At 41.9% G+C, this 26,506-nt stretch overlaps 1 protein-coding gene across 2 annotated transcripts in view; it reads left to right on the top strand.

Annotated features, from left to right (window-relative positions):
• The window catches only part of gas7b (growth arrest-specific 7b), a 51,300-nt gene extending 25,455 nt beyond the window's left edge, over window positions 1-25,845 (top strand). The window contains exons 3-14 of one of the 2 annotated variants that reach the window (XM_055057414.1): window positions 3,169-3,246; window positions 4,152-4,240; window positions 5,990-6,043; window positions 9,928-10,017; window positions 11,827-11,942; window positions 12,191-12,265; window positions 17,874-17,952; window positions 19,762-19,890; window positions 20,021-20,144; window positions 23,618-23,697; window positions 23,790-23,888; window positions 24,658-25,845. In XM_055057414.1, the coding sequence (XP_054913389.1) occupies window positions 3,169-3,246; window positions 4,152-4,240; window positions 5,990-6,043; window positions 9,928-10,017; window positions 11,827-11,942; window positions 12,191-12,265; window positions 17,874-17,952; window positions 19,762-19,890; window positions 20,021-20,144; window positions 23,618-23,697; window positions 23,790-23,888; window positions 24,658-24,771 (1,127 nt within the window). In that variant the 3' untranslated portion in view covers window positions 24,772-25,845. Of the gene's footprint in view, window positions 1-3,168; window positions 3,247-4,151; window positions 4,241-5,989; window positions 6,044-9,927; window positions 10,018-11,826; window positions 11,943-12,190; window positions 12,266-17,873; window positions 17,953-19,761; window positions 19,891-20,020; window positions 20,145-22,319; window positions 22,450-23,617; window positions 23,698-23,789; window positions 23,889-24,657 lie in introns of those variants that run through there. The other variant, XM_055057416.1, reaches the window with a different exon arrangement.
• Window positions 25,846-26,506: the final 661 nt, after the last annotated feature.

Here is a 26,506-nt window from a genome sequence, read left to right as displayed (position 1 = left end):
CCAGTCTGATTGAGGCGGTGTGTGAGTGGGAGTGCAGTATCCGCACACCTTACCAAATCCATCCAGTTTTACTTTTATTCAAAAACCTGCCCAGTCTTTCATGATATATTGAACAAACTGATCAGGAATTGCATTGAGCTATATGTATTTTTAAAAACCCAAAGCGTAAATTTGAATCTTTTTCCTGTTTCCTCGCCACACTGGATGGGTTTCTGTCACTACGAGCAACAGGAGGCAGCATCACAGATCTCTGTCATATGGTTATGAATAAAATATAGCTCAGTTAGCGCTAACTGGGTCATTTCTTTCCCCTGCTTCTTGAATCCTAAATAAGGGATGCCTCCCGTTACTCAGGCTGTGCCGTGGACAGTAAGTCGATGCGGTAGGTGAGCAGAAATCGAGTCTTCTTCTGTCGGCCATTCAGTGGGAAAAGATCATGTTAGCAAAATGAGGAAATTTTGGACTTGAAAAAGAAATCCGAATTCAAAATCCAAATTTTATCATCTTTACTACGGATTCATATTATGTAAATCACACATATTAGTCATACTCTGGCTTAGATTTTCTTTATTCACACGACTTTTCAGGAATTTCTCCGCAAGATTCTGGGGAATTCTTCTGCCGTAATCCAAGAGCTCACATTTTCAGTCTCAAAGCAGGATTTCAAGTCTGTATTTGTCAAAACTTTTAATACTTTTGCTTACATTTTCATTTCAAGTTGCTACAATTGATAATAGCCTTGCAGGCACACCTGCTAGAAGGAAACAAACGCCCCCAGCACATCACCTTCATTCTATTGGCTGAGAAGTTGCCAGGCGACAGTGCATTTTTTTGGTTCTAGAAGCAAGCAGAGAATGTTTCGTAAGTGAGCAGAGAGTCCGTCTTGTCATCATTTATGATAGCGAGAGAAAAGACAACAACAAATCCAAATGATCGATGTCGTTTTAATTTATTGTGCGATTAATCGATTTATTACTTATTGTGACAGGCCTACACATTTGAATGCAAAACCTCTGGAATCAAATCTTCCATTCAAACTTGTCAGAGAGGCTCTTCATGAAGCTCCGCCATCTGTATCCAGTGTACAGGGAAAAGATTTTAATAAAGCAATTTTCTCTATCCAATAAGATACAATATATTTCAGCAGTATTATCCAGGGTTTTAGTATCGATTGGGGTTTATGAGAAGAGAGAGGAGTAACTGATACATATGTGGCCTGTGAGGAGAGGCTCCGGCCTAATGCTGTACATCCCGCCTGAAGTCACACAGCCTGCTGCCGGTTATACCCTCTCCGCCCGTGTCATTTGAGCTGACAGGCTTGGCTCAGCTGCTTCCTTTCTCTGCTAAGCAGGGATAAATAGAGCAGAGTAGCCGAAAGGTTCTAATTCAATAAAAGCTCCTCGTATGTCTTCCCAGCCCCAGTCAAAGCAAGAATAGCCAGAGAGAAGTAAATAAAAGAGAGCTCTTCTCTTTTGAGTCTTTTGCAGCTGGAACTTTGGCACGAAGCGCAGATTTGAGTTACAGTACCCACAAATGGCTTCACAGGCTTCAGGTGATTAATTGGGAGGTGAGATAGTTCCACAGAAATGAGATCTTGCACTAAAAACGACAAATGTCCAGCTTCCTGTAACAGCAGGAGTCTCATTTTGATCTAGTCTGTTTATTTAAGACTGACTTGGAGCTATGTAAGGTTTCCATTTCCGCAAAGGTTGTCCAGTAACTTATCTCGCTCTTCTGTCTTTATTTATCAGAAATTTGTATATCTGTTCTCATCGGTATATCTGATGAGAGCAGATATGCAGCTCTTATCACATTCGTACTTTGTCTTTTTCTCTTTCTTTTTAAAGCTATTCACATTCACATTGTGAACACAAGACTTGCTCAAAACTATAAAGCAGAGTGGGGGGGGAAGAAATGTTTTCCCCACAAATCCAAATCTAAAAATGTGCTTGCATTTCTGAAGCAGACTTAAGGTGTAGGTTAGGTTATGAATATGTCTACTGGCACTGTTCTGGTTTACTTGGCTGTAAACCTGAGTTGAAAGGTGATTTATTATTAGTTATTCAGAGAAGCAGGGTGAGCTTTTGAAGACTTGCTAGAAGAGAACATGTTTGACACATGTCTGATACAAATAAGACATCAGACATTGTTTTTTCATTCCGCTTTAATGAATTGATCAAGTTTATTTGTATAGCACGTTTCAGCAGTATGGCAATTCAAAGTGCTTTACAGTATAAAAACACAAAAATAGAGTCAGGAAAACAACTTGTAGTCAACTAGAGTTTATTTGGAGAGCGCTGATTGTGTTATCACACCTCAGTTCAGTTGAACTGAACTTTGCCGTGGTTTGAATGAATATGTGAATGCCAAGCAAATTGGAGACTCCTCCAAATGCTGGAGGTGGATTAAAGTGCAGGACATTCTGGGTAAATTTAACCTGAACAAACGAGTGAGTCTAGCATTAGTAGTAGAAATGGCAAAGACAAAAAATAAGTTCTACAAAACAATGAAATTTGACAAAGTTTCATTTTGTTTACGTTTCGTAATGAAGGACGCTGCGCTTTCATGATGTTTCCTTCAGTGGTTCTTGGTGCACTGCCACCACAAGAGTTTGGATTGCTGGACACAGTGCAGGGTGAAAGCGAAACACACCAGCTGAAACAAATGTTGCGATCTTGATCACCACTCGAACCGAGTCTATCACATTATCGGGTGTGAAAACACCCTAAGAATGTTACACTTATTGTGTTCGTCTGTCACATAAACATAATTTAATGAGGAACATGAAACTGAACATCCTCTTAATGAGAGGATGAGCAACAACAGCAAAAATGTCTTCAGTCAGAGGCTTCTTGAGATGCACTGTAATACTGACTGCTACAGGAGCTCCGAGTTAATTTTCCTCTAGGATTACTAAAGAATGTTTGAAGTGAATTGAATTGAATTCATATAATTTAGAAATCAAAATTATTACTCGTAAATGATTTTGTACTGGCTGGAAAGAAAAGTCGAAGTATTTATTATTATTATTATTATTATTATTACTATTACCATCTGCAAGAAATGCCAAGTTTGCGTCTGTAGATGGAATCACTTCTTCTTATTCCTTCCCACAAATGGTTGCAACTGTTCCTAATGCTTCCTATACTCTCGACATCCTTCCCTCAGAGACCACATGGGAGAGGCCGTCCAGCGTCCCCGGGACCCCCAAGAGCTCCATCCGACACAAGAACTCTCTGCCAGCAGGTGCTTTAGCTGCTCTCTCTTCTACTCCGTTTCTTTCACTTCAACTTCCTCAAGTGTCAGAGCCCTGGGGCTGGGAATTCTCCTAAGATTCCACGGTGGCACAAAGCCTCGGCTCATGCTCACCACACACAGACACTTCCTGTGACTAACTTTATCTGCAGCCGCAAACTGAGGAACTGAGGAGTCCTCTGTCTCCTGCTTTGGCCCTGCTCCTAAAGGCGAATGGGCAGAAGGAGGCAGGAAGGTTCTCTGGATGTTTCCGCATTCGGAAACAAACTTCATTCACTCATTCATCTCCCTTGTTGGGAAGAAAAAGCCAGAGCGTCCCAGTACTTTCTGGACAAATGTTTAGAGGACAGTGTGACGAGTGAAAGGCTGAATTTGACCCCACGAGGAACTAGGGCAGTAAATCAATAATAATTGATAGAGATGTGATCGATATCAAAACATCTGATAGAATATTTGATCACTCCGATCCAGAACTGCTCAGCATTCTGGGGGATGTAGGCAGAAATGACTTTATAAATGTACATGCTGTTTTAGCACACTATTAGCTTAATTCATTTGCTTCTGGAAATGTGGCTAATATTCTCATACATACGTCTTTTTTTGGTTAAGGCTGTGTTAGCTAACTATGTTAGCTATCTAGACAGCTACAATGCTATAGATTGGAAATGTTTTGCTTGTCCATAAATGCATATATAGCAGCTTTATGTGGTTTCAGCTCAACTCAGCATTGAACCATCACAAACAATTGCAAGTCAAAATTCTGACTGTGAGCGTTGGAGTTTCACAGTCATTATCATTAATATTACACCTTGATAACTGGAACTCACCCACTCGTCTTCGGCGTGGAAAGCCTGGTGACGTTTCATCTCACCTTTCTGTGTCATTTATTCGTGCAGTGAACGGATTCCACTCAGGCGGTAGCCCCATGCATCACGGTGACCATTCACACAACAGCCTGATTAGGAAGAGCAGCACAGAGCCCCAGGTAAAGCCTCATCACTTTTGTTATCTTGTGTTTGGCATTTCTTTTGTTTTATGATTGTTTTCAATTCGGTAAGGCTCAAAATCATTTTAAACTACTTTCTTAAAATCTGTTTCGTCATAGCAGTTAAAAACCAGTACGTCCAGCAATCTTTTCTGTATGTCCACTCACACTAAATCTTTGATTCTCTTTTTGGTCAGGATTAAACCACCTCTCTCTTTCCCCTCATTAAATAAATAAGCTGATGGCTGTAGAAGCTGATTAAACCCTCCTACAATATATTTTCCCTTGATCATAATTAGCCTAGTAGTCATGGAGATATTACACACCATCCGCCCACCACTTACAGTCAATGTCTCCATACCCTTCTTACTTTATGGTCATACATTCAATTAGAGGGTGCAGATCTAAAAAGATCTCTCCAGTAAGTCCTGGGTCTGCCTCTCAACGAGATGTTTAAGACACTTTTCTTAGTAACCCATCAAGAGAGCATCCTGAACAAAAGCGACTCCTCTCATATTTGGAAGAGCTGCAACGTCACTCCACAAAGCTCAGGCCCGTAGCTGTTGGTTATAGGCCTGCTGTTAGGCTGTCACTCAATACCACCAAAACAAACTTAACCTCCTCCACATGAGGCAGTAACCTAATCCAGAAACAGAGGCAGTAATCCACCTTTTTCTCATTTAAAACTACGCCTTTAGATTTGTAGGTGCTAATCCTCAACCAGTGCCCCGTTTTTTTCCATCCATTGATTGTTACAAATAAAAGTGCTTAGTCTGGAAGGCCAGCAGGACCTTATCATTTTCAAAAATGAGACCTTCTGCTCAGTGGCTTTGCCTGGAAATCCTGTTCATTGAAGTCATCAACAGAATTGGACCACATAAACCTGGTGACAGTCCAAGATTTCGTTTGAACAAGTCTGGCTCATTATGGCCAATGTAAACCAAATGTTACTCCCAAAATATCGTGCAAGACTCTACAAAAGACATGCTCTTGAGAACTTTCCAAGTCAACAAACCAGGCATCCTTGAAGGTCCTTGTAGCTTCCCATGTTCCATCGACACAAACTCAACTGGTTCTCCTGAAGTTAAATATTCAGCTGTCATGGGACTTCTTGCAAAAAGCCCTCCAGAATCGTTACGGTGCTTTATGGATCACCAGGGTCTTTCAGCATGGGGTTTTCTAATGAAGTCACTGACTCGGCATCAGTGATTAGTTAGTCCATCTCAAGTTTCTCGATGTCTTTTGCCAACCTGAAAGCTGTGTCAGTTGGTTTGAGAAGAACCTCAAAGTCCACCTTTTATTGTTTCAATACCACAGTACACCATGTTGGCGAATCAATGGTCCGTGTCGGAGAGCTTTTTGTGGTGTTACAGACTAGGTGTTGAAATATGCCCTTATAAAAATACATCTCTGTTGCATTTGAATTCACACCTAGATACTTTATTTCAGTTCTCTATCGAAGTAACTGAAATCACATACACACACACATTCATACACACACAAATGTTCACATTCCTGCACGAGAGAGAGAGAGACAGAGAGAGCAATCATTCTTTGCTTTGCTCCACAGAACTATATCCACACACACACAAACATCGGCAGCACAAGAACAGAATGCACTAGTCGGACTCATTCGACCAATGCATAGAAAACAACTTTGATCACATTACGTGTTTGTTTGGAGTGACAGAGTGTTGGTGTTGCGCAGAGGACCGGAGCTTTGACGGAGTGTTCCTCTTGTCTCTACAGAGCCCGGGATCAACATCACCGACCAGGAAACAGAACAAGGAGGCAACGGTTACGGTGAGTTTTGGTGGCTGGAAGAAATGGGTAACTGAGCACTCCTGAAAACCCTTTGAAAAACGTGTTCCCCATGTCGCCTGTGATGATGATGCACCAAAAACTACTGAAGGAAGCAATGCAAAAACCACAGAACAAGACATGAGTGCAACTTCTGTCTCCGTAAAATATAAACAAAAATGGAGTAGTGTAAGATTTTAGCATTTGTAGATTTTTTCTTTTTCTCTTTGGAATGAGTCTGATATGAACCCAGAATGCCCAATAGTTCGCTTCCTGTTTTCGGAGCAATCTCCGGTCCTCTTGGCATTCACGTATGCATTCGAACCACACCAGAGTTCACTTCAACTGAACCGAAACCTAGGCTTTTTAGGCGGACCAGAGTTCACTTTTGTGATCCACCTCAGACCTCGATTGTATATTCACACCTCAAACAAACGAGACTTTCTAGGCAAACAAACTGGAGTTTGATTCAAGCGGACTGATCAGGGCTGGTGTGAATGCACTTTGAGTTTAAACATTCACGTCCACCGTCGTCTTGCAGTCTTGCTTCATGGTGGCACATTTGCTTTGTCTAAGCAACAGTTTGTTGTTTCAACAGAATATTTTGAGCACTTCACTTTTTTTTCTTCGCACTTGAGCTGTCAGCCTTCCGACTCTGTTTAGAACCTTTAAACATCACCATGTGGTATGCTGAAACGGCCCAGCTGTGTGAATCTCACAGTCATCGCACGACCCTTGGCAGCAGCTAGTTTGCACATACCGCTCAACAGCTGACAACGTTTTAGTCCGTTCGAAATGTCTGATTCCCCCTGCCAAATTCTGTCTGGGTATGTGGGCTGATAAAAATGACTAACATTACCAAATTAGTTTGGGATTTCAGCAACAAGGTTCATTTAGCGATTTTAAAGGAACTCTATGGGAGTTCTGTTCGAAGTGATGGGAGTCACTCTGGTGCCATGACATGTAAATTTTCTCTGTGCATTGTTGTCATTTTCATTTTGATCTCCTGACAGCCATGCTTCACCCACGTCCAGTTTGTTTTTCACATGGGAGGTAGGTACAAAGAAAGCTCTTTCCAGTTGGATCGAAAGGATGAAAGTCTCACTGTGTTGTATTTTCATGAGCCATGAAACACCTTAGGCCACTTCTGGTTGGGCTATTTGCAAATGCACAAACAAATAAAAAGTAGCCGCACAGCTGTAGACACACAACACAGCTGGTTCAGCGAAGCGTCTGGTGAGAAACTGGTGGTAGCTTCCTGAAACTTTCCCCTGTGGACAACTGGAACAGTAAGACACAGCGCTCAGGCATTTTAAACAAGCATGCAGTTGGAAAATCACTGCCAATTATTCTGCTAATAACCAAGGCCCCACTCTAGCAACACGTGACTGTGGAAAATGACTGACAATCGCACTTTTCACAGTGGACGCTTATTTAGCAGTTTAACCATGAAGTGGTAATTACAGTTCCTTACATCAGCTTTAGAAGATGTTCATTGTGAGACTTTAAATTCTAAATGTGTCTGAGAGGCGTTTGCAGCATAACACATCTCACAAAGTGCTAACAATAGCAGCAGCTTTGTGATTTCGGCTGTTTCTTATTGTTGTTTACAAGGCAAAACTCAAGTGAAGAATGAGTCTGTTGACCTGCTGTGATGATAAAACTGTTTTGCTAATTGTGCAAGATGCTGGTATTCTGTTGATCAGAGTTTCCACTTACTTTGTGTTTCAGTAAGTGTGTGTGGAATCATTTGAATATTGAACCGAGGTGTAGTCCAAACATAAAACTGTTCAAATGGTCATATGCACATATGATTATTGCTGGATTTAACATATAATATTGTCTGTGTTTTTCTTACTGATGCTAGTTTTGTGTCTTGGTGAAATTGAATGAAATAATAATTGTTCATCCACTGTAGCTAAACTTAAATCGATACTATATTGATAGGTTTTATTATTATAAGTATGTATATAAGATTACATATGTGGATAATGAGTGAGGATTTTGAAAAGTTTATTCTTCAACCCAATATGAACACGTAAAACAAAGGTTTTGACATCGTGGTTTAATCTGTACTTTCTTTATTAAAAAACAAAAACAAACAAAGTCAGACAGTAGAAACAGACACAGGATTGCTTCTTGAGTGGTTTTGGTAAGTTTTTAAAGAAAAACACTATGAAGCATATGACGTTACAATTTGAATCAGTTTGGTGAATTACTGCCACCTAGTGACGGTGTTGGCTTTGAATTCATCAAACCGAGATTCATCAATTAGTTGCATTTGAAACCAGAAGTTTACATACGCCAAATAAATTGTCTTGGCACTGGGACACCCCACAGCTTTCGGATTTAGAAAAATAAACTAAAAGACAAATAATATTTAAGCTTACGCAATGCTTTTTATTTACGTTTGTAGCATTTAAGTTGGTAGTTTAATTGTCACAACAAAAATGGGTGCTGGATGTTATGTTTGAAACTTGGGGATAATTCATATCAGTGACTCTCACTCTTTATGCTCTTTATCTCTTTAGTTTATCGAGTAATGTGTCAAACAAATGTAGCGTGTCATTGGAAATCTTTACAAAAGGAAGCAGGGGTTTTGTTTGAAGCCCGTCTAACACTCTGACCCTCTACCTCGAATAAATTTTACTCCTTTTATTTCCATGGCAGTTTTAATATTGCTTCTGGAAAAGTCATCAGCAGACTTCTGCTTACCAGCTTCCTCTACAAAGAGAGGCTGTGCCAACGAGCTGCCACTGACGTTTTGTTGAAACAAAGCTGTGCATCTTTTCTGCAGGCTGAGAAAGACAGAAGATGTGATTATGAAAATGCATTTTCCTTTTTGGGTGGGAGATATTTTGTTGGACACCTCCGACACAAAAAGATGTAAAGCAGAAAAACAACCTCAGAGATATTTTGGGTACCCTTGCAGCTCACTGAAACTTCCTTCTCCTTCGTGGTTTAATTAAAAGCAGTTATTTATGCTTTTTGCATATGATGGAGCAAATAATTGCGACCACATTTTGATCAGACATATAACGCTGGTCACTCTGGGGATCAAACTGCTGTTGACTTTTGCAGGACAATTTAAAAAGCAATATTAGGTAATCCAGGATGTTGGTTGATAAATTCACAGTGGGGTGTCAGAACACCACAGCGACACGTACTGAAAATACCTTCCTTAAGATGAATAAGAACGGGAAACTGAAGTGAGCTGTGTCGTATTTAAATGATTCTCTGCGCTTTGGTGAGTCCTGGTTGCAGAGAGAGAGCGCAAACTACATTAAGATGCATGTAAATACATTCATCTCTATCAGTAGAATTTCTTCAAAAAGTTACTTTCTTCCTGAAAGTAAACTGTAAAAAAGGGAAGTTAAAATGTTATATGGACTAATAACACTTAAATTTGTATTTTCCAAGCATTCATTTCTGTTAGTGTGTAGAATTTGGGTTTACAGCTCATAAAAACTCAAAATTCAGTTTCCCTGTAAAACCTCCATATTATAAAGGAAATATTTTTATAAAATTATAGACTGCTGTGTTCTGACTGGAATCATGGGAAAACTGCAGGCTTGACAGTTCTCTGGCAGAAAGACAAGTTTAAAGAAACTGGCTTATTGTAGAGTGTTGCATATGGGGCATGTTAATGTGAAGTTTATTAAGTGAGTAAATAAGTAAACTTTATCTGCATGTCAGAGTTCATTGGTCAAAAAGTGACAAAGTGATAGATAATAAAACAAATATGTGGAAAAATCTGAGCTGCTTGAGGAAAGAGGTGCAGATTTCATTTTCCAATAACTTCTCAAATGTCCGTAGTGTCACTATTCTTAATAGGTCCAACACTCCGATACAGATCCATCACCAGCGCCTTTGTCTTCATCCCACAGATCAACGCTGTGACGTTTCCGGCTCCAATCTTTATGGCCGAACAGCAGCTGCTGAAACCCGACGAGTGGAGCTACTGTGACTACTTCTGGGTAAGATTTCCTCGATGTTCTGCACATTCATTTCTGCATTTCAGTTTTCATGGCGTTGTGAACAAAAGGGGGAGGGCTACAGCTCTCTGCTGTTCTACTGTGCTGTTCTTCCTTCAAGCATGCCATAAGATGTGCAAGAGCTACCCTTCCGTGATCCACTGTCATGTTATTTAGGACACAAGCTCTTGATCATACGCTCTCGCTGTGTGGATGCAGAGTTGCATCACTTCTGGATGTAAGTTGATGCTCTACAGAAGAGAATATTGGCTGTCCTTTGGAAAGAATGGAAGGAATTAGTACAGTCTTCGAAACATTCACAGATAAATTTTTTTGTAAAGAATTACTGCACAACTGCTAATATAACTACAAAAACAGGTTACATGCATTAATGTGTTTTTTTATGTAACCCTGTACACATTCACCACGTTGGTGACCAACTGCGTCACAAAATCTGCGTCACAAAATCAATATAAAAAGGAAAACAATTATGGAGCAAAGTTAGAAGATGGAGATGCTCTTCGAGGGGAAATGAGTTGTAATGGAGGAGGAATTATAGACTCTGTCTCTGCTGACAAAGTCCTTCCTGAGGAAAATCTCCAAGCTAGCTTCCTTACGAGTCAGTGAGAACAAAAAAACCCCCAGAAATAACACCGGATCCTTTTCATCTTTCGATGTGAGTCCACTCTGCAGACGGAGAGTCAGCGCCGGGCTGTTCCGTGATACAGAACACGGCAGAGTGGGATGACACGGTACCAAGTAACGGGTTGGAACGCAGCGAGCCAGCGGGCCTCTGCTGCTCTGTTTGGACGTCTCCCGCCCCTGCAGTGTAATCTCTACCAGGTGCACGCCGTGCTTGTAGCACTCTGACACTGCAGTCGCTTCCAGAGGGGGGATATTCTTATCGAATGTTTTGGAAAAAGGTTTCTCTGTGAAAGGAAAAGCTAAATGTTTTTGAGAATTAGTAGAATTTATTTTTGTGTCAGAAGATGCCCTGGACTATAATACACTTCCTGCTTTTGGGGCGGCCTCTGGTCCGACTGTCATTAATATGGAGATTCAAACAAAGTTTGCTATTTTTGTTCCACCTCATAATTTCATGACACATTCGCACCTTCCTAAACAAACCGGATTTTCTTGGCAAATAAACTAGAGTTCACTTAAAGCGCAGTAAACCACAATCCTCGTTTCCTTCTGGTGTTTCTAGTTTAGTTTTTCTAGACGTTAATCCTATTTCTTTCAGATGATTTTCTGCAGTTTGCTCACAGATTTTCACCCCATTTTCTATATTTTATTTCCAGAACACAGAAGTTTAAGTCGTCTGTTCTGACGGCAGCGAGGCCGTTTCCCTTTTGCAACCTTAATTTTGTGCTTATTTTTCTCTCCAGAGGACTTGTACCAATAAATTGGCCCAGATTTCCTCAAATTTGTGAGATTGGTGGCGGGTCCATACTTAGGCATGAAATCTGTATGTGCGCGGTTAGCAATGATACACCCCATTTTTGCCAACGTAACAACTTTATTGCTACATTTTGCAACTTTTTTATACAACAACAAAACAAAAATCAGCACGGGTCAAAATCAGCTTTTCAGATGTTGGTGATTTTCGGAAAACTACAATCTGTGCATCCCTACTGGAAACGACCAACATCTTCTGTCCACACTCTGGAGAAGAACAGGCGGAAATGTCAATCTGTCGAGGTGCAAAACAGGTGGAAACGTACCTGGGCTGCATTTTAATGGAGTTCTGATCTCATTGGTTCTTTTTCCTCAATGCATTTCTTGTGCACTTGCTGTGTTTATCTCTCGCAGGCTGACAGGAAGGATCCCCAGGGCAACGGTTGCATCACTGGCTTCGAGGTTCTGTTGCAGAAACAGCTCAAGGGTAAACAGATGCAGAAGGAGATGGCCGAGTTCATACGAGAAAGGTATCGGCTTTTCTGCGCTTCCTTCATCGTTCGGCACTGGGGCTTTTGTTGTTTTTTGGTCACGTTGCCATGAAAACCAAGCAGCTGTCATTAAACAAAACCATTTCCTCCTGTTTTGCTTTGCCTTTTTTTCCTTCTTCTGCTCATTTATGCGCATCACTCCTTTTATTGCACAACAGAGGAAACGCAGATGGGAACCAAGTTTCATAAAAGCTGTGTTGTAATCGACTTCTCTGCGTCCCTCGCAGGATAAAGATAGAAGAAGAGTACGCCAAGAATCTCTCGAAGCTCTCGCAGATCCCTCTGGCGAGCCAGGAAGAAGGGTGAGTGACAGTGAAAAAATAAAATAAAAAAGTCTAAATCTCTACACCCACCTATCGGTCTCAGAGGAGGCTGTCACACACATGGCTGCATAAATGAATATTTTCTAAAACACATGTCACTACTGTAGAAACGGTACGCCTGCCTGGCCCGCTTGGTTCGTTGCTTTAAGCATACGCAGATTTTGAAGTCCACACTTCTAGAGGTCGGTATTTTGCAGGAATATTTTTATATTTTACTAAGTTGAAAGAAAGGAATGGTTAGAATAGGTGAAAAAAATGATAAATTTAGTTTAACTTAGCTTCTTCTCACTCCTTTTTGAATATTTTCTGTTTTCTTTGTTTGTTGTAAGTTTTTATTTGATATTGTGAAACATGTTATTTTGTAAAATAACATATTTTTAATAAGGCATCATGTGCATATATGAAATAAATAATAATAATAATATAAAAGACGTTTGTTGCTCAAAAATCACCAGTGCCTCCAGCATCTCTCGTCCATTTGTTGCTATTTTCTATTTCGGGTGTCTTTAGAGGGGTGTGGTTAATTGCGCAACAATTCATGTTTTCACTTACAGCACTTCATATAAGCATACACTGCCAAAATACAAAATCTTACCAAGAATTTGTTTCGGTCCAATTTTTAGTGCAAACATCTTAGTGCACTTTGAAATAAGATAAAACTAACTTAGAAGTAACTTTGAAGCTTGTTTGAAGTCAAGAACTCCTTAATAATGAGGGAAAATTCTGCTTATAAGTGGAAGAAGATATTATAAGTTAAAGTCACTTGGTAATATTTTGTGATTTTTGCACTGTGGCCTGCTTACCCAGACCAGTAACATTTTATTTGAAGGGCTGTGAATAAGACTTATTTGAAGGGCTGTGAATAAGACTGACGTGACACTGTCATCAACATAACATATCACCTGTTGTGAACATGAATGATTGACTGTTGTCGTGAAGTGTCATTCGGTAAATAATGATACTTTTGATGCAACGTTGCCTCAAAAGTTGCTCTAAAAATAAATTTTTCTTTGTATTGTTTGGTAAATAATGACACTTTAATGCAAAGTTGGCACTTTTAAATGGCATCTAATGCAAATTTTAAAGCAAGTTTGCATTCAAAGTATCATTATTTACCGAATGACACCTCATGACAAGTCATACATAATCAGAAAGACTCCTTTATGTTGATAACAGTGTTATGTCAGTCTTATTCACCCCCCTTCAAATAAAGTGTTACTAAAATACCAAGCTGTGTCAAGATTACGATCATACGTTTAGCATTTAAAGTTAAATTAATGAACAAACATTTTTTTCTACAAACTATATTTAAAAAAAAAAGATGTGAACTGACGTAAATTCACCAGACATTTAGGCTGCTGCACGGCAAGGAACCGACCAGTCGAGGTGTCCGGTTGTGGACATTTTGGTGCCGCTACGATCCAGAACTGCAACCTGTTTCAGCTGAGCACAGGAGAGTAGGGCAAACATCCACGCCTGGGAAGGAGGGAGTGAGGAAGGCGTTGTGAAGCGGTGGCGATGGGGGCCTCCGTGAGGCTCCTGCGGAGTGTAAGAAAGTTTTCAGCCGCTCTTCTTCTCCACTGTCTGACAGCAGAGGGGCTTGAGGGGGGAGTGGGGGGGGTTCACGCTGAGAGCAGCTCTTTGTCTGGTCTGTTGAAGGAGCAATGAAAATGGAAAAGTAACAGGAAGCCGAGCGAGACACGACTCGCAGAAGATGAGAAGCTGTGGACTCTGACCGTGACACTTGCTATTTAGCTCGTCTTATTAAGAAATTCCAGAAGGAAACGGTGACCCTGCATAGCAACATGACAACTTGGGTCTCTCTCTGTGTGTGTGTGTGTGTGTGTTTGGAGATGCACAAGTGAAAAACCAGCCTCTTATAATTGAACAACTCATAAATGTCCTTTTTGGTGTTTCATGGTCAGCAGGGAAAACTCGTAACTCAGACTCTTTGGCTGCTGAGTCAAAAATTCTGACATAAAAATGTGTTCAGTGTTGGCTGCAGTATTTGGTAGGATATGATATTTCAAATGATATTCTGGAAAAATCAGAATGGTATCAATATGTTTGCCCTTTATGTTTGTCAGAGATGCTAGAGCTCACAAAGAGTGGTGGGAGCATTGTGTTTAAGTTAAAGAGTCGGATAGCGGTGATCAATATTGCCACATTCAGCAATATATTCCTGTTATGAACAAAGGCCAACCATGCAGATGTTCTTGCCTGTTTGACCTAATGCATATTTACGCTCTTACTTTTTCTTTGGGATGATATTTGCTGTAAAGTGGCACTACATAAATACATGTCGTATTTTTATGGCTGTTTTCCACTTGTAATTTCTTGCTTCTCTATATTAATTGTGGAATGTTTAATATTTTATCAAACCAAAGGCTAATCCGTCTGAACTCTTTTGAGAAATTACAGCCGTAAAGTGCATTGCTTATTTAGTGATGTCTTTTTACTCCATGTTTTTATTTCTTAGAGACTAATTGTTTAAATTTACCATAAAGAAAAACTCGCCCGTGATGTGAATATTTTTGCTCTCTTGCTAATGTTGCTGCAGGGTTTAGCGAACGTGCATGTAAGCTAGCTCCGTCACATTAGCACGGTGACAGAGAGTGGGCCGGAGCCGTCCAGAACAGAATCCACATCATGCCAGCCTGCTCGGCCTGCCCACACCCACAAAAGCGCAGCACAATACTTTCACTATGCTTCGCCTCAGGCCGGCTCTGTTGTTGTGGACGGGGACAATCAGCGTTTTGTTGCTCGGTTCCTCCGATCCGACCAGAACCAGCCGTCTGTTTATTCCTGAATTTACCATTTGTTTGGTCGAGATGCGGCTGTGGAGCATGTGACGTTTTTCCTTAAGCTGCAGCTTCTACCCCGTATCAGATTTTTAAATAAGAATGGGGGTTTGCAGCGGGAGATCCAGCATGTTGTTGGTGCCGACTGGCTGTCAGAGGGGCCTGTGAGGTTCTGGACGGATCCACTTCACCCAGTCCGAATAACATTTGAAGTGGCACTAAGCTTTCCTTTTCATTCTCCACCATTTTCATGTCAACTCCAGCACATTTATTCGTTAACTCTGGACTTGCTTCAGTAAATAAAATGTTCTCATCACAGCCATCACATCCAGTATGAATGCAGTTCTATCATTTTAAGCAAAGGCTGGCGCAAAACCTCACATCCCTGTCACTTTTTAAAGGGCTTTGTCGTTTTCTAAAAGCGTCTTTTCACTCATCTTCTCCGCGTCCTGCTAAACTATTTAGCCCGAAAGAATTTGAATAGCTTCTTACATCTCTGAGCTCCCTCACACTTCAATCTGAACTGTCTCCCTCAAGCCGCATCCGAAAAGCTGAGGATTGTTGTAAAAATTAGAACGTCAGGACATTTTTGCTTTATTTCTAGATGACAGAAAAGCATCGGAGCTGTACAAAACAATTTAATGTAGTTAAAAAGTGTCAAAAAGCGCATGATTTCAATGTACTGATCAAAGCTGTTCACAAATAGAAAACATTCCTAGTTTCTGTGAAAACACAAAGAAATGCTGCTCCCAGGATTGCTCAGTTCTTTGTATTAGTAATTATTAAGCCACAAAGGAGGCATCTAGATTCAAAGTGAAACATAGACGCCTCCTCTAGACTCTTAATTGGGTCTTTTTGTCATTTTTTCAGATTAATGAAGTGATCATACATTTTGTTTAATCCTTCCCACTCTTCCTTTCGCCAGCTGTGAGTTATTTGAAGCTGTGCTGAGAAAGTTTCAGAGTTGCTTGTTCACAAAAAAAGAGGTTTCTTTGGCCATGTTCATTGTTCCACCATGGCGTCTGTGTCTAAACATGCTGTTTTGGTTTAAAGCAAACCACTGCAAAACCCATCACTTTTAACCGTATCGTCTTTCTCTTGTAGCCTGCAGTTTGTACAACCAAATGCTCCTGTGACTGTAAATATTATGCTATGTAAACATGGATCACAGTGGCGGTGGGAGTGGGATTCCTGGGTCGACATTCCGGTGGTAATAGCTCAGTTTTTGTACATCTTCTCTGCGTTCTGTCAGATTCACTAAGCAAATATCACCGAATGTTTATCTACACGAAGCGACACAGTCAGCACAGAGAGAGAGACAGAGAAACATCTGATAGAATGGTCAATAATTTCATTAAACTTCTATCCAGAACCGCACAGCATTCTGGGAGATGTAGGCAGAGATGTTGTTGGGTACCTAGCAATAACTTGTTGAGTAACTTGCGCAGCAGCTGTTTAAGGTTTCACCATCGAGCCTCATAAATGCTTGAAGTAAAAGAAAACAGCGAGGAAACATGCCACCAGTTTGGCTGGATTTCAGCTATATGAATGAAATAATCAATAATTATCAGTATCGACTGACGTGAAGCACTTATATTGTGATACGTTTTGTGGATATTGCCTCCAGTTTTCAAATCTGTGCATCCCTACAGGAGGGAGAACCGAAACTCTAAATTGTAGAATTTGTAATGTGATCTCCAGATTTAGAGGGTTAAATGTATTTAAATTTTTACAAAATTGCTCATCTTTGACTTGATGACTATTTCCTGTGGGTTTTCCATGTTGCTGAGAATCTTTGTGACACTTGTTTGGACCGAGAAGATTATGAAGTATTTTCATAATTCCGCCTCGTTGTGAGTTGGTTGTTAGTCGGCTTTTGTTAGGGATAGTTGCCTTAATTTTGAGACACATGTCCAGTCATTGCTCTCTCTCTCTTTTTTTTTTTTTTTTTTTTTTGGTAGAGTTGGTCACAACTCCGAGGCATTTGCTGTGAAACGGGTTTTTCGCAGCTCTGGTCGTGTTGGAGGCCGCGGCTCCGCAGGTGCCAGGCTTTCCCCCGAGGCCGGCGTCAGGAATGCGTTGGATGCCAGAGAGAGGGAATTCCGCGCATGTCTTCCATTCAGAGCGAGGCTTTGAAGCGAGCTGCTCGCCCGTAAAAACCGTCGGTCCTGGATCCCAGTGGCCTCGTGCCTCTTGACTATCCCGCTGCTGGCTGATGCTTTTACAGTCCTCAGTTTAATAAAAAACAAAAGGGTCATCCAGCCGGCCCCTGTTTTTTTTTTCTTTTCTCAGGCAAACCCAACGTCTGGATTATTAAAGAGACAAACGATGAGTGTCTCCCGGCAGTGTTGAGAGGAGACTCGGATATCTGATGTCTCGTTCGTCCTAATGGCCCGTTGAACTCGCTGCGGCTTAGCTCGCTTGATTCATCGGCTGCTTGTGTGTGAATGAACTTTTGCACTGGCAGCTCCTGGGCTCCATCTGTGTGCGGTTGACAGTCTGCATGTGTGTGTGTGTGTTTGTGTGTGTGTGTGCGTGTGTGTGTGTGTGTGTGTGTGTGTGTGTGTGTGTGTGTGTGTGTGTGTGTGTGTGTGTGTGTGTGTGTGTGTGTGTGTGTGTGTGTGTGTGTGTGTGTGTGTGTGTGTGTCATGAGCTTGTCTCCTCATACCTGTGCCTATCGTCATGGCAGATCCCCCCCTGTTTCATCTCATCTAATAAATCACGTGGCGTCGTTTTGATGAAGGTATTTGTGATGTCTTAACTCTGCCCGTCTTATCTTTTCCCAGGACTCTGGGAGAGGCCTGGGCCCAGCTGAAGAAGAGCCTGGCAGACGAAGCAGAGGTTCATCTGAAGTTCTCTTCGAAGGTAATCTGCTTCTCTTCACAATGTTTAGATCTGAGGCTAAAGATGAGCAAAGGCAGCACCACTGAATCTGTTGATCCCTTCCTGTTCAGTGCTCTGAACAGGAAGGAGGTGTGGGGTCCTCACCTGAGTCCATACTTTGTAGAACTATATATCTATATTTTGTGCAATGCTATAATACTCTACTAGCTTTGGAAATCAACAGTTACATTTTTATTCTGGTCTGTCAGATTTGACGGAGAGTGCCCAAAATCGGCCACAAATAGTCCATAGATTTAGATTTGGACTATTTGCAACAACTGAAAGTAACAGTTACTTTATTGTGCTATAAAATGGCACTGTAAGCCTGGAAAACACATAATAGTGCTCCTTTAAAAGCATAAGATCAAACTATTGCATCTTTCCCAAATGAGCTGTATTTACACTCTCATTGTGTCTCGTTGAGTCCGGTGGAGTCTAGTTACTGACCAGGCAGGTTTTTTAAGACATTTGGATTTTTTTTTCAGAACGCTGCAGAAATGGGGCTGAGTATTAATCCCACTGTTTAGATTTTTATTTATAAATAAAAAGGTGTTTATGTCCGTGTCACAACGGCTGTACTACTTTGTGTTGGTGCGTCATAATATTAAATACGTTCAGGTTTGCAATGTGATTAAAATGAGAGAATAAACCAACACGTCCTGCAATCGGCGAATCACTTTCCCTTGTTTGAAGACGCAGGCTAACCCAGCCGCTCGTCACCATCTATTGTATGGAGGTGCAACGTCCTGCTTTGTCTGTGGCCATGGAAACAGACTTATTGCTGACTGTGCAAATGAGTCCAGGTTGTGTTTGTGTTTTATGTCCGATTTCAATTCAACTGTCCTCTTATTTGCAGCTTTGCAAATAAGAGGAGATCGTCTCAGGAAACATGCCACCGAAAGTCAGTCGAAAGGCCTCAAAGCGTGAAAAACACGCGTCCCAATTAACTTTTTCAAGTTTGATTAGTTGAAGATGAAGCAGGGGAGAGGAGAGTGAGGCAGAAACCCGTCCTCGGTGATGTTATGCTCCAGAGATGCACAGATGTGCGGCATTCTTCCAGATTCTCAGAGGAGACAGGAAGGATTCGAGTGGGAATGATTTTTGAGTGATGGGCTGCGGCGTCGACTACAGGAAGGAGCTGCTCTGCTTATTCACGGCTGACAGCTGGGGCAGAACGCCACGTCGCTTACCGGGATCATTAAACCAGCGACGCACTCGCTGCAAACACTAAAAACCGACATGATCTTGTCACATTCATTTTGCTGGAAGCGCCTCTGTTTACTTAAACTCTCCACACGCTCGGGAATTAGGAAAAGGAAGCAGAGCGGGTTGGATAAGTCCGTAGTTTCGGATCTATCATCCTCGCAAGCTCGGCGAGAGAGGATGATGACATAATGTGGAAAGCTACTCAAGAGCACGCGGCTAATTAAGGCTTTTGGTCTATATTTGTATGCAAACGGGCTGAAATCGTATCTTCTTGTGATTCAAAGCCTAAGCTTTTAATTCTCTCTGGGAAAGCATCAGGAGATAAGAATGTCAAATAGTGATGCATCAATTTAATCCAGTGATGGAAGCTTGTTCCCACGTTAAATAAAAACTGAAAACATGTGCAAATCTTTAAATGAGCAGTGTTTTCAGACTGAAGTCAAACTTAAATGCAGAACAATATAGTCCAGGTTTGATTGGTCCGCATGTGACAGTTCTCCTGCTCCACCCTTCCCCGAGGAACGGGGAGCACATTCTTCCGTTTGCTCTTTGGATGTTCTGATCTCTGGTCCGTTCTGGGAGCAGCTCCAGAGCGAAGTGGAGAAACCTTTCCTGACGTTCAGAGAGAACTTCAAGAAGGACATGAAGAGGTTCGACCACCACATCGCCGACCTGCGGAAGCAGCTCGCCAGCCGTTACGCAGCCGTGGAGAAGGTGAGACCAGACTCAGTTCGCTCAAAAGACCTAGTCAACAGGACTTGATTATCTCAAAGTAAGCGTAGTTTTGTTGTATCTGTTTCATATTGGAGTGGGGTTTTTTTGTTTGTTTTTTAATCTCGTTCAGGCCCGGAAAGCTCTGGCCGACAGACAGAAGGAGCTGGAGTTAAAGACCCAGCAGCTGGAGAGCAAACTAACCAGCAAGACCGAGGAGGAGATCAAGAAGGCTCGCAGGAAATCCACACAAGCAGGTCAGGGCAGAGGTCATCCTGGGGTCGGGGGTCCCACGTCTGTGTTTGTCGTTTTAGCTCGGCCAGAGCGCCTCCTGCTTATTTATGTCACATGTCCGCTGTGATCACTGAGGCTGGTTAATCCTGACTGACTGCTGTTGTTCTGGGGACACTATGGCTATGGGGTAGAAGAGTGACTTCCTGTCTGCAGAAGACTCGTCTTTAACAACAGAGCAGCAGATATGTGTGTTTAATAAATAGTTGCCTTTTGAGTACCTTCTCCAGCCTTTTAACTTCATTTTCAACACCCCGGCGATAAGACTTCCACACTGAAGAGTGTTTGTGGTAGCGTGACATGTTTGCATTTTCTGTAGGTGTAGCGCGTTCACTGACTGGAAAACAACTGGATTTATGACGTTTTGACTGCCAGGTCCACCAATCATGGCTGGTCCAGTTCAAGGTGCATCTCCAATAATTAGCTTCACAGAGTGCACTCATTATTTTGAATGTTTTCTCTTCTCTTAGATCTTCCTTTGTTAACCGAATCGTGGTGAAATCATCCATATAAAACCTCCTAGAGTCCCAGTTAATCCCTGTCAATGATTATCTTAAAGGAAATTACATCTGAATCCTCCTCCGCTGGTCTTTTTCAGCCCCTTGGTGCGATCAGCCACTTGAGGCCGTCTGCGAACCGACTTGCTGTGTTGGTCCATTTTTGAACCAGTCGTGCACTTTATCAGGCCTGACAGCCACAATGGGATTTTTTAAAAAATGACATATTTATTATTTTTAAAGCCGGAGTGTTACGGAGGCAAGATGAAGGCTAGACTGATGGAGCATTTCCTGCTCCATCAGTCTGTTCACACCAGACTGAGAGGTGTGGGTGCAAACTGGCTTTATTACCCTAGGAGAGGAAGGGAAAGAGGGGGAAGTGCACTCCCACATGCTGCACAAATACACAACCATTAATTATCCAATGGCCAAAACCATCCTGCCCACTAACTTAATTCATGGCTTCATGGGTTTTGGAATGAAGCGTTAAATGTACAGTGAGCCACTGCAATAGGGCGGGATAAGTTACTTTTTAACCATCTACTGATGAAATTTTGGGAATAAAAGTTGAATTCTCTCCACTTAGTGTTAGAGCTCCCTCTAGTGGCGGCAAGTGGCTCACACTGTGAGCCACTTCAAGCATTTGTCATGAGCGACCCGTCAGTGTCGGCATAAAGAATAAGCAACAATGCTATCGACTTATTGCTACGATCACTGAATATCACTTATTGTGGTATATAAAGGAACCTTTGCAACCTGATAACGTAATGAAGTGACGAGGGATTTTCTTAAGGGTTGAGCCGTTGCACAAGGAGAGAGATTACCCGCTTTATGTTCCAGACAAAACGATGCGTTTCACCCTTCAGAGCCTTGTTGGCGCTGCCTGACGCTGTTCAGCCAACAAGTGATCTTGGACGTGCGCAACTTCTTTGATGCTCTTCTTGTCAGAAGGCCTCTGTCCAAAGGTCTTTCGCTTTATTTGCATGGAAATGAACCACCTGCCACCTGCACAAGGTCTGGACTGATGGCAACACGGTGGAGCTTTTTGGTTTCATGTTTGGATTCAGGTTTTTAGCCTACATATTAATACAGTATGAGAAAGCAAATTACAGCCATAACAGTTTTATTGTGCAATGCAGAAAATCATAATTTTGCAGGAACGGCGACCCATTAGATTGCAGTCAGTTAAATTTCTATGAAGACCATAAATTAGTGAGATGTTATCAAGTTGAGTTATGATGAGATGAAAGGTTGCAATGGCTTCTTCTAGAATTAGGAGATGGCTGACTATAGGGGAAACTGAGGATCCTTAGGATACTGTGATTGGTGGATTAAGTCAGTGATGTCTGAAGGCTTTAGATGGGCGAACAGGCTAGAGAGAAGGGATCTGTGCCAAAAACACTCATCGAGAAAGTGCTTTCTAGATGAGAGCAAAGCAGAAATTAAAACGTCAGAACCTGGACAGTTGGAGACGTCCTTCTTCATCGCACCTGTCATTGCAAAGCAAAAATTACGACAGCCGGAAATTTGTCTGCCCTTTAGATAAACAGTGATTTCAGCTGGACTCTGTGCGGAAATTGAGTTATCTGAGTATTTTATGCCATGACAAAAGTAAAAGGCCTCGTGGTTTTTCATGTTTAATAGGTGCTACACCTCAGGAATGTCCATGGTTAAGAGGCAAACTCTCAGCCAGACGGTGACGTTACGAGTCAAGCAGGCACAACCGCAAGCTGTGACGTGGAAGAGGGAACGCTCCATCCCAGCACAGTCTCACCCAGAGCCAGGCCTGCTGCCTGCTCCTTATGCAACACGGAGAAAACAGAATGCAGAAACCAGAGAGGAGGCGCCGACCAAAACAACTCATGACATCTGTTTGCTCATAATAAAGTCATTTGCGCTTAGATTTTCATGCTTTGTTACGTAATCTTACCATTGTATTAAAGGTAAATGAGTAAACAAATGTTAGTAGCTTGGGTTTATTGTGTTTGTGCCGTTGAACATGAGAACATTCTTAGCTAAGCTGTCAGAAGATCTCGTCGACTGCAAACTGTTACACTCCAGAAACCAGAACAAACGTGAAAAAGACAGAACCCAGAACCTTCAGAACATCTCTGGTCTGCTTTGCCTGCATCTGTTTGAACAGCCTTTCAATCTGCTTTGTCTCTGGACCTTCACTGGGCCATGAAATACTTTGTCCCTGTGCTATCGCGAGGAGTCACAGCCGCCATCTGCAGAAAACCCACAACAGCGACTGAGTCGGACAAAAAGCCACAGGCTGGGCCGAATGCCCAATATGGCTTCTGTGTCCTCCGTTGTTGAATTGTGCTCATACAGGAGGAAGCCCGACTGCATGATGACCCCATCCATCGATTTCACGTTTAGTTGCTTATCTGACTCTTTTCCTTCTAATTCATGATCCGAACACCATCAAAACTCAAACGGCTGCACAAAACTTCTTGCAGCTAGATAAATAAGATCTAAATCGAGGTTTAAAGTCATTGGTGTGGACGTGTTTGAAGTCAGTTACCATGGTGCCCTCAGTGTTTGTTTTTAGCAAGCTTTCGTTGATAGACAACGCAAGCTAATGCTGAAGACAGAAGATGGTGACCAGCGTCGCTTCCTCCCTGATCTTATCTCGCTCACGATGCGTGACTTTCTGCTGTCAACAGGATGCAGGATGTGTCATCATCCTTTTTCTACCCAATCATAATGAAATCCGTTACCAGTCCAGATCCTCAGCCCTGCGTTGGAATAACGGTTTGATCTGCCGGTTCTGTGCAACAGTCTGCAAAGTGTGACAGACACCTGGAGGGATAACTTGTCTTGTGACTCTACCTGCTGATTTGTGTTACATGCAACTGGGAGAACTGGGACTGGTGTATTTCTTGAATGAACTCCTATGTATGTGATTGTGTTTTTTTTTTTCCCCCATCCTCCAACAGGGGACGATCTGATGCGCTGTGTCGACCTGTACAACCAGTCTCAGTCCAAGTGGTTTGAGGAGATGGTCACCACCAGCCTGGTAAGGACTCCCCAGTCTGTGATGAGAGGGAGCATGTGTGTGTGTGGATGTGTGTCTGATGCAGGGGTGTGTTTTTGTCCCGTCCTCATCAGGAGCTGGAGAGACTGGAGGTGGAGCGGGTGGAGATGATCAGGCAGCACCTCTGTCAGTACACGACTCTACGCCACGAGACGGACATGTTCAACCAAAGCGTGAGTGCAGAACACGGCGGCCCGCAAAACTGCAGAGCAATTAGTTTCATTCGATTGACTGGCAACATCCGCCAAGAGTTTTCTTCAGAAGACGGCACCGCCGGTCACCTTTATGCAAGGACAGGATTAAAGATGGCGGCGCAAAAAAAAACGGTTCAAATAAAGTCTGGTGTGGGACGTTTCTGTTTTGAGTTGCAAACACTCGACAAGTTCCTTAAGTTATCAACTTATTAGCAGCAGTTCTGCAGCTTCTCAACCAGGAAGTTTCTGCTGTGTTACAAAGACGAGGCCATGTTAGAGCAACAGAACAAATTGGAACACGGTCGAAAAAGACACCAGGCCAATAAGCGCGATTGTTTTTGACTACAGTTTTCTGTTTATTCAGTCCGTATTTAACACACTTCGCACAAAGAAATGTTCAAATATAACGAGGTTTCATTTTGAAAGACACAGCCCTTAATGTTATGGAAAGACGGTCAGAAAACTGGTTTTTAAGAAAGTTATTAGTTGATCAATAACAGCATTAAACTTTTTTTTTTTTTACCTTTTTTTACTGTTAAAAAGTTCAGAAAAAAAACTGAACTTTTTCCCAGTTTTTCTCAAAGTATCTTGTGCTTATTTTATGGAAGCGACTCGCTGCGTTACATAATTATCTCCAGCAGAGGGAAGCAAAGAGCCATTTTGCAGTACAGCGCTTGACAAAAACAATGATAATCCATGGAGCAGCCTGGTATTCGCTGTTCTCAGTTAACAGTTGCTTTCTTTGCAGACTATGGAGCCGGTGGACAAGCTCCTGCAGTGTGTGGACCCCATCAGGGACAGAGAGGTGTGGGTGCGGGAGAACAAGACGGGGGAAATCAGGCCTGTCGATGTGGAGATCTGAACTGCGGGGTTGGTGAGGACAGCTCTCTGCCCGAGGACGTGACTGGGAGCTCTGAGACGGCGTCTGTACCTCGTTTGTACCTCTCCCGAGGACGAGCGCGCCGGACCTTCACCCGTCAGCCTATCCTCCCCCCGGCCCCCACGCCCACATCCGAGAGAAAAGTTTTGAGCAACGCCGAGGAATTTGAGATGCAGAGTTTAGTTTTAAGTTGCACTGATTCTTTGAACGGGACAAAAAAAAAAAAGCAACTGTTAGTGGGAATTGTTTCCTAAAGGATACTCAGGTGAGGTGAATGACGAAGTAGCACCGACTTGTACATTTTGTAAATGTTGAGAAGCTTTTACGTCGCGCAACATTGTATTGCTAATTAATGACAACTGCCATGATTTAACAGATGCTGCTAAAACTACATGCAGTCGAGGCTAAGAGTGTTGCTTAGATACTCCAAAGCTCAATGAGATTATAATTCAGTGATGGTGACGTCTATGTGACATAGTGGATCCGCGATTTTTACTGTTGCTATAATGTCCTGTTGAAATTTCAACAAATGATACATTTACCATCTTAAAATGGCTGAACAACCTGATAGAGAAGGTGATTATCTGGTGATGATTTTGCAAAGGATTCTTCATGAAATCAAGAAAATTACGAACAACCCTGAGCATCCCCTTCATGAGACTGTTATACAACAAGGGAGAGTCTTCAGTGAGAGGCTTCGCAGAACAGCTGTAATACAGACTGCTACAGGAGATCTTTCTTGCCCGCAGCCATCAGCATCTACGATCTCTTTGAAGAACCTGGGATAATATGAGTTACATTTGATTTCCCTCTGGAATTATTAATGTTTGATTGAAAATGAATTGACTTCTAGAATAAGAGGAAAAATGAAACATGCCTCTCTTACAGAAAATTAATCGCAATCGGGCTGGTAAATGTATTTCTGGCATAAAAACTGTTGTAATTATTAAAAAAGCAGACCCAGCTAACGTCAAAGCTCAGATTTGCCAACTTTATGTTTACAGTTTGTTTATATGAAAATGTGGTAATAAAACTAATAAATTTACTCAAAAACGACTACATGGTTAAAGACTGGCAGTCATTTGCAAAGAACAGAAAGGAGGAAAAGTTTCTGTTATGGCGCGAGATAAAGACACGACTGGCTGAACATGCTGTAATTTTCCTATTGTTTTAAAAAAAAAAATGCTGTTTGATACTCCAAAACTCATAAGCACTTCAGAATTGTGCATCTTTTAATTCTTCACCCACAAAGGTCGCCATATTTCCACCGCCAGGTTGATGACGTCATCAGTTCCACTCTGTACTGGAGTCCACAAAGGCTAACAGGAAGGCTAACTTTACCCGAGTTGTTCATCACATTACGTTTGGTGCAATTTTAGATGATGCCACACTGTCACTATCGGTTGTGATATAAAAAAATAAAAATTGAGGCGGAGCTGGAGAAGTTCCCACAAGACAGGAGAGCGCAACGCCAGAGCCTGTCAGGATTTCTGTGATCTATGAAATCTATAATATAAATTCTACGTTTATGGTTACAGGATCTGTTGAGTTTTCACCACACAGGATTAGTCAGGAAGTCGCACTTTGGAGCTGAAAGATTAAAGATGAAATAAAATCTATTTTAATAAAGTCCTGGTGCCCCATTGTAAATATTAAAATGTGTTTTCCATTTGAGAGTCACTAATAGTGTGGATAATTAAAAATCCATCTAATGTCA

Source organism: Poeciliopsis prolifica, unplaced genomic scaffold (assembly GCF_027474105.1).
Source record: "Poeciliopsis prolifica strain line A6 unplaced genomic scaffold, Auburn_PproV2 SCAFFOLD048, whole genome shotgun sequence".
In the NCBI taxonomy this organism is placed as follows: Eukaryota; Metazoa; Chordata; class Actinopteri; order Cyprinodontiformes; family Poeciliidae; genus Poeciliopsis; species Poeciliopsis prolifica.
The sequence above is the reverse complement of the archived record's forward strand: the minus strand, read 5'-3'. Positions and strand labels throughout refer to the sequence as shown.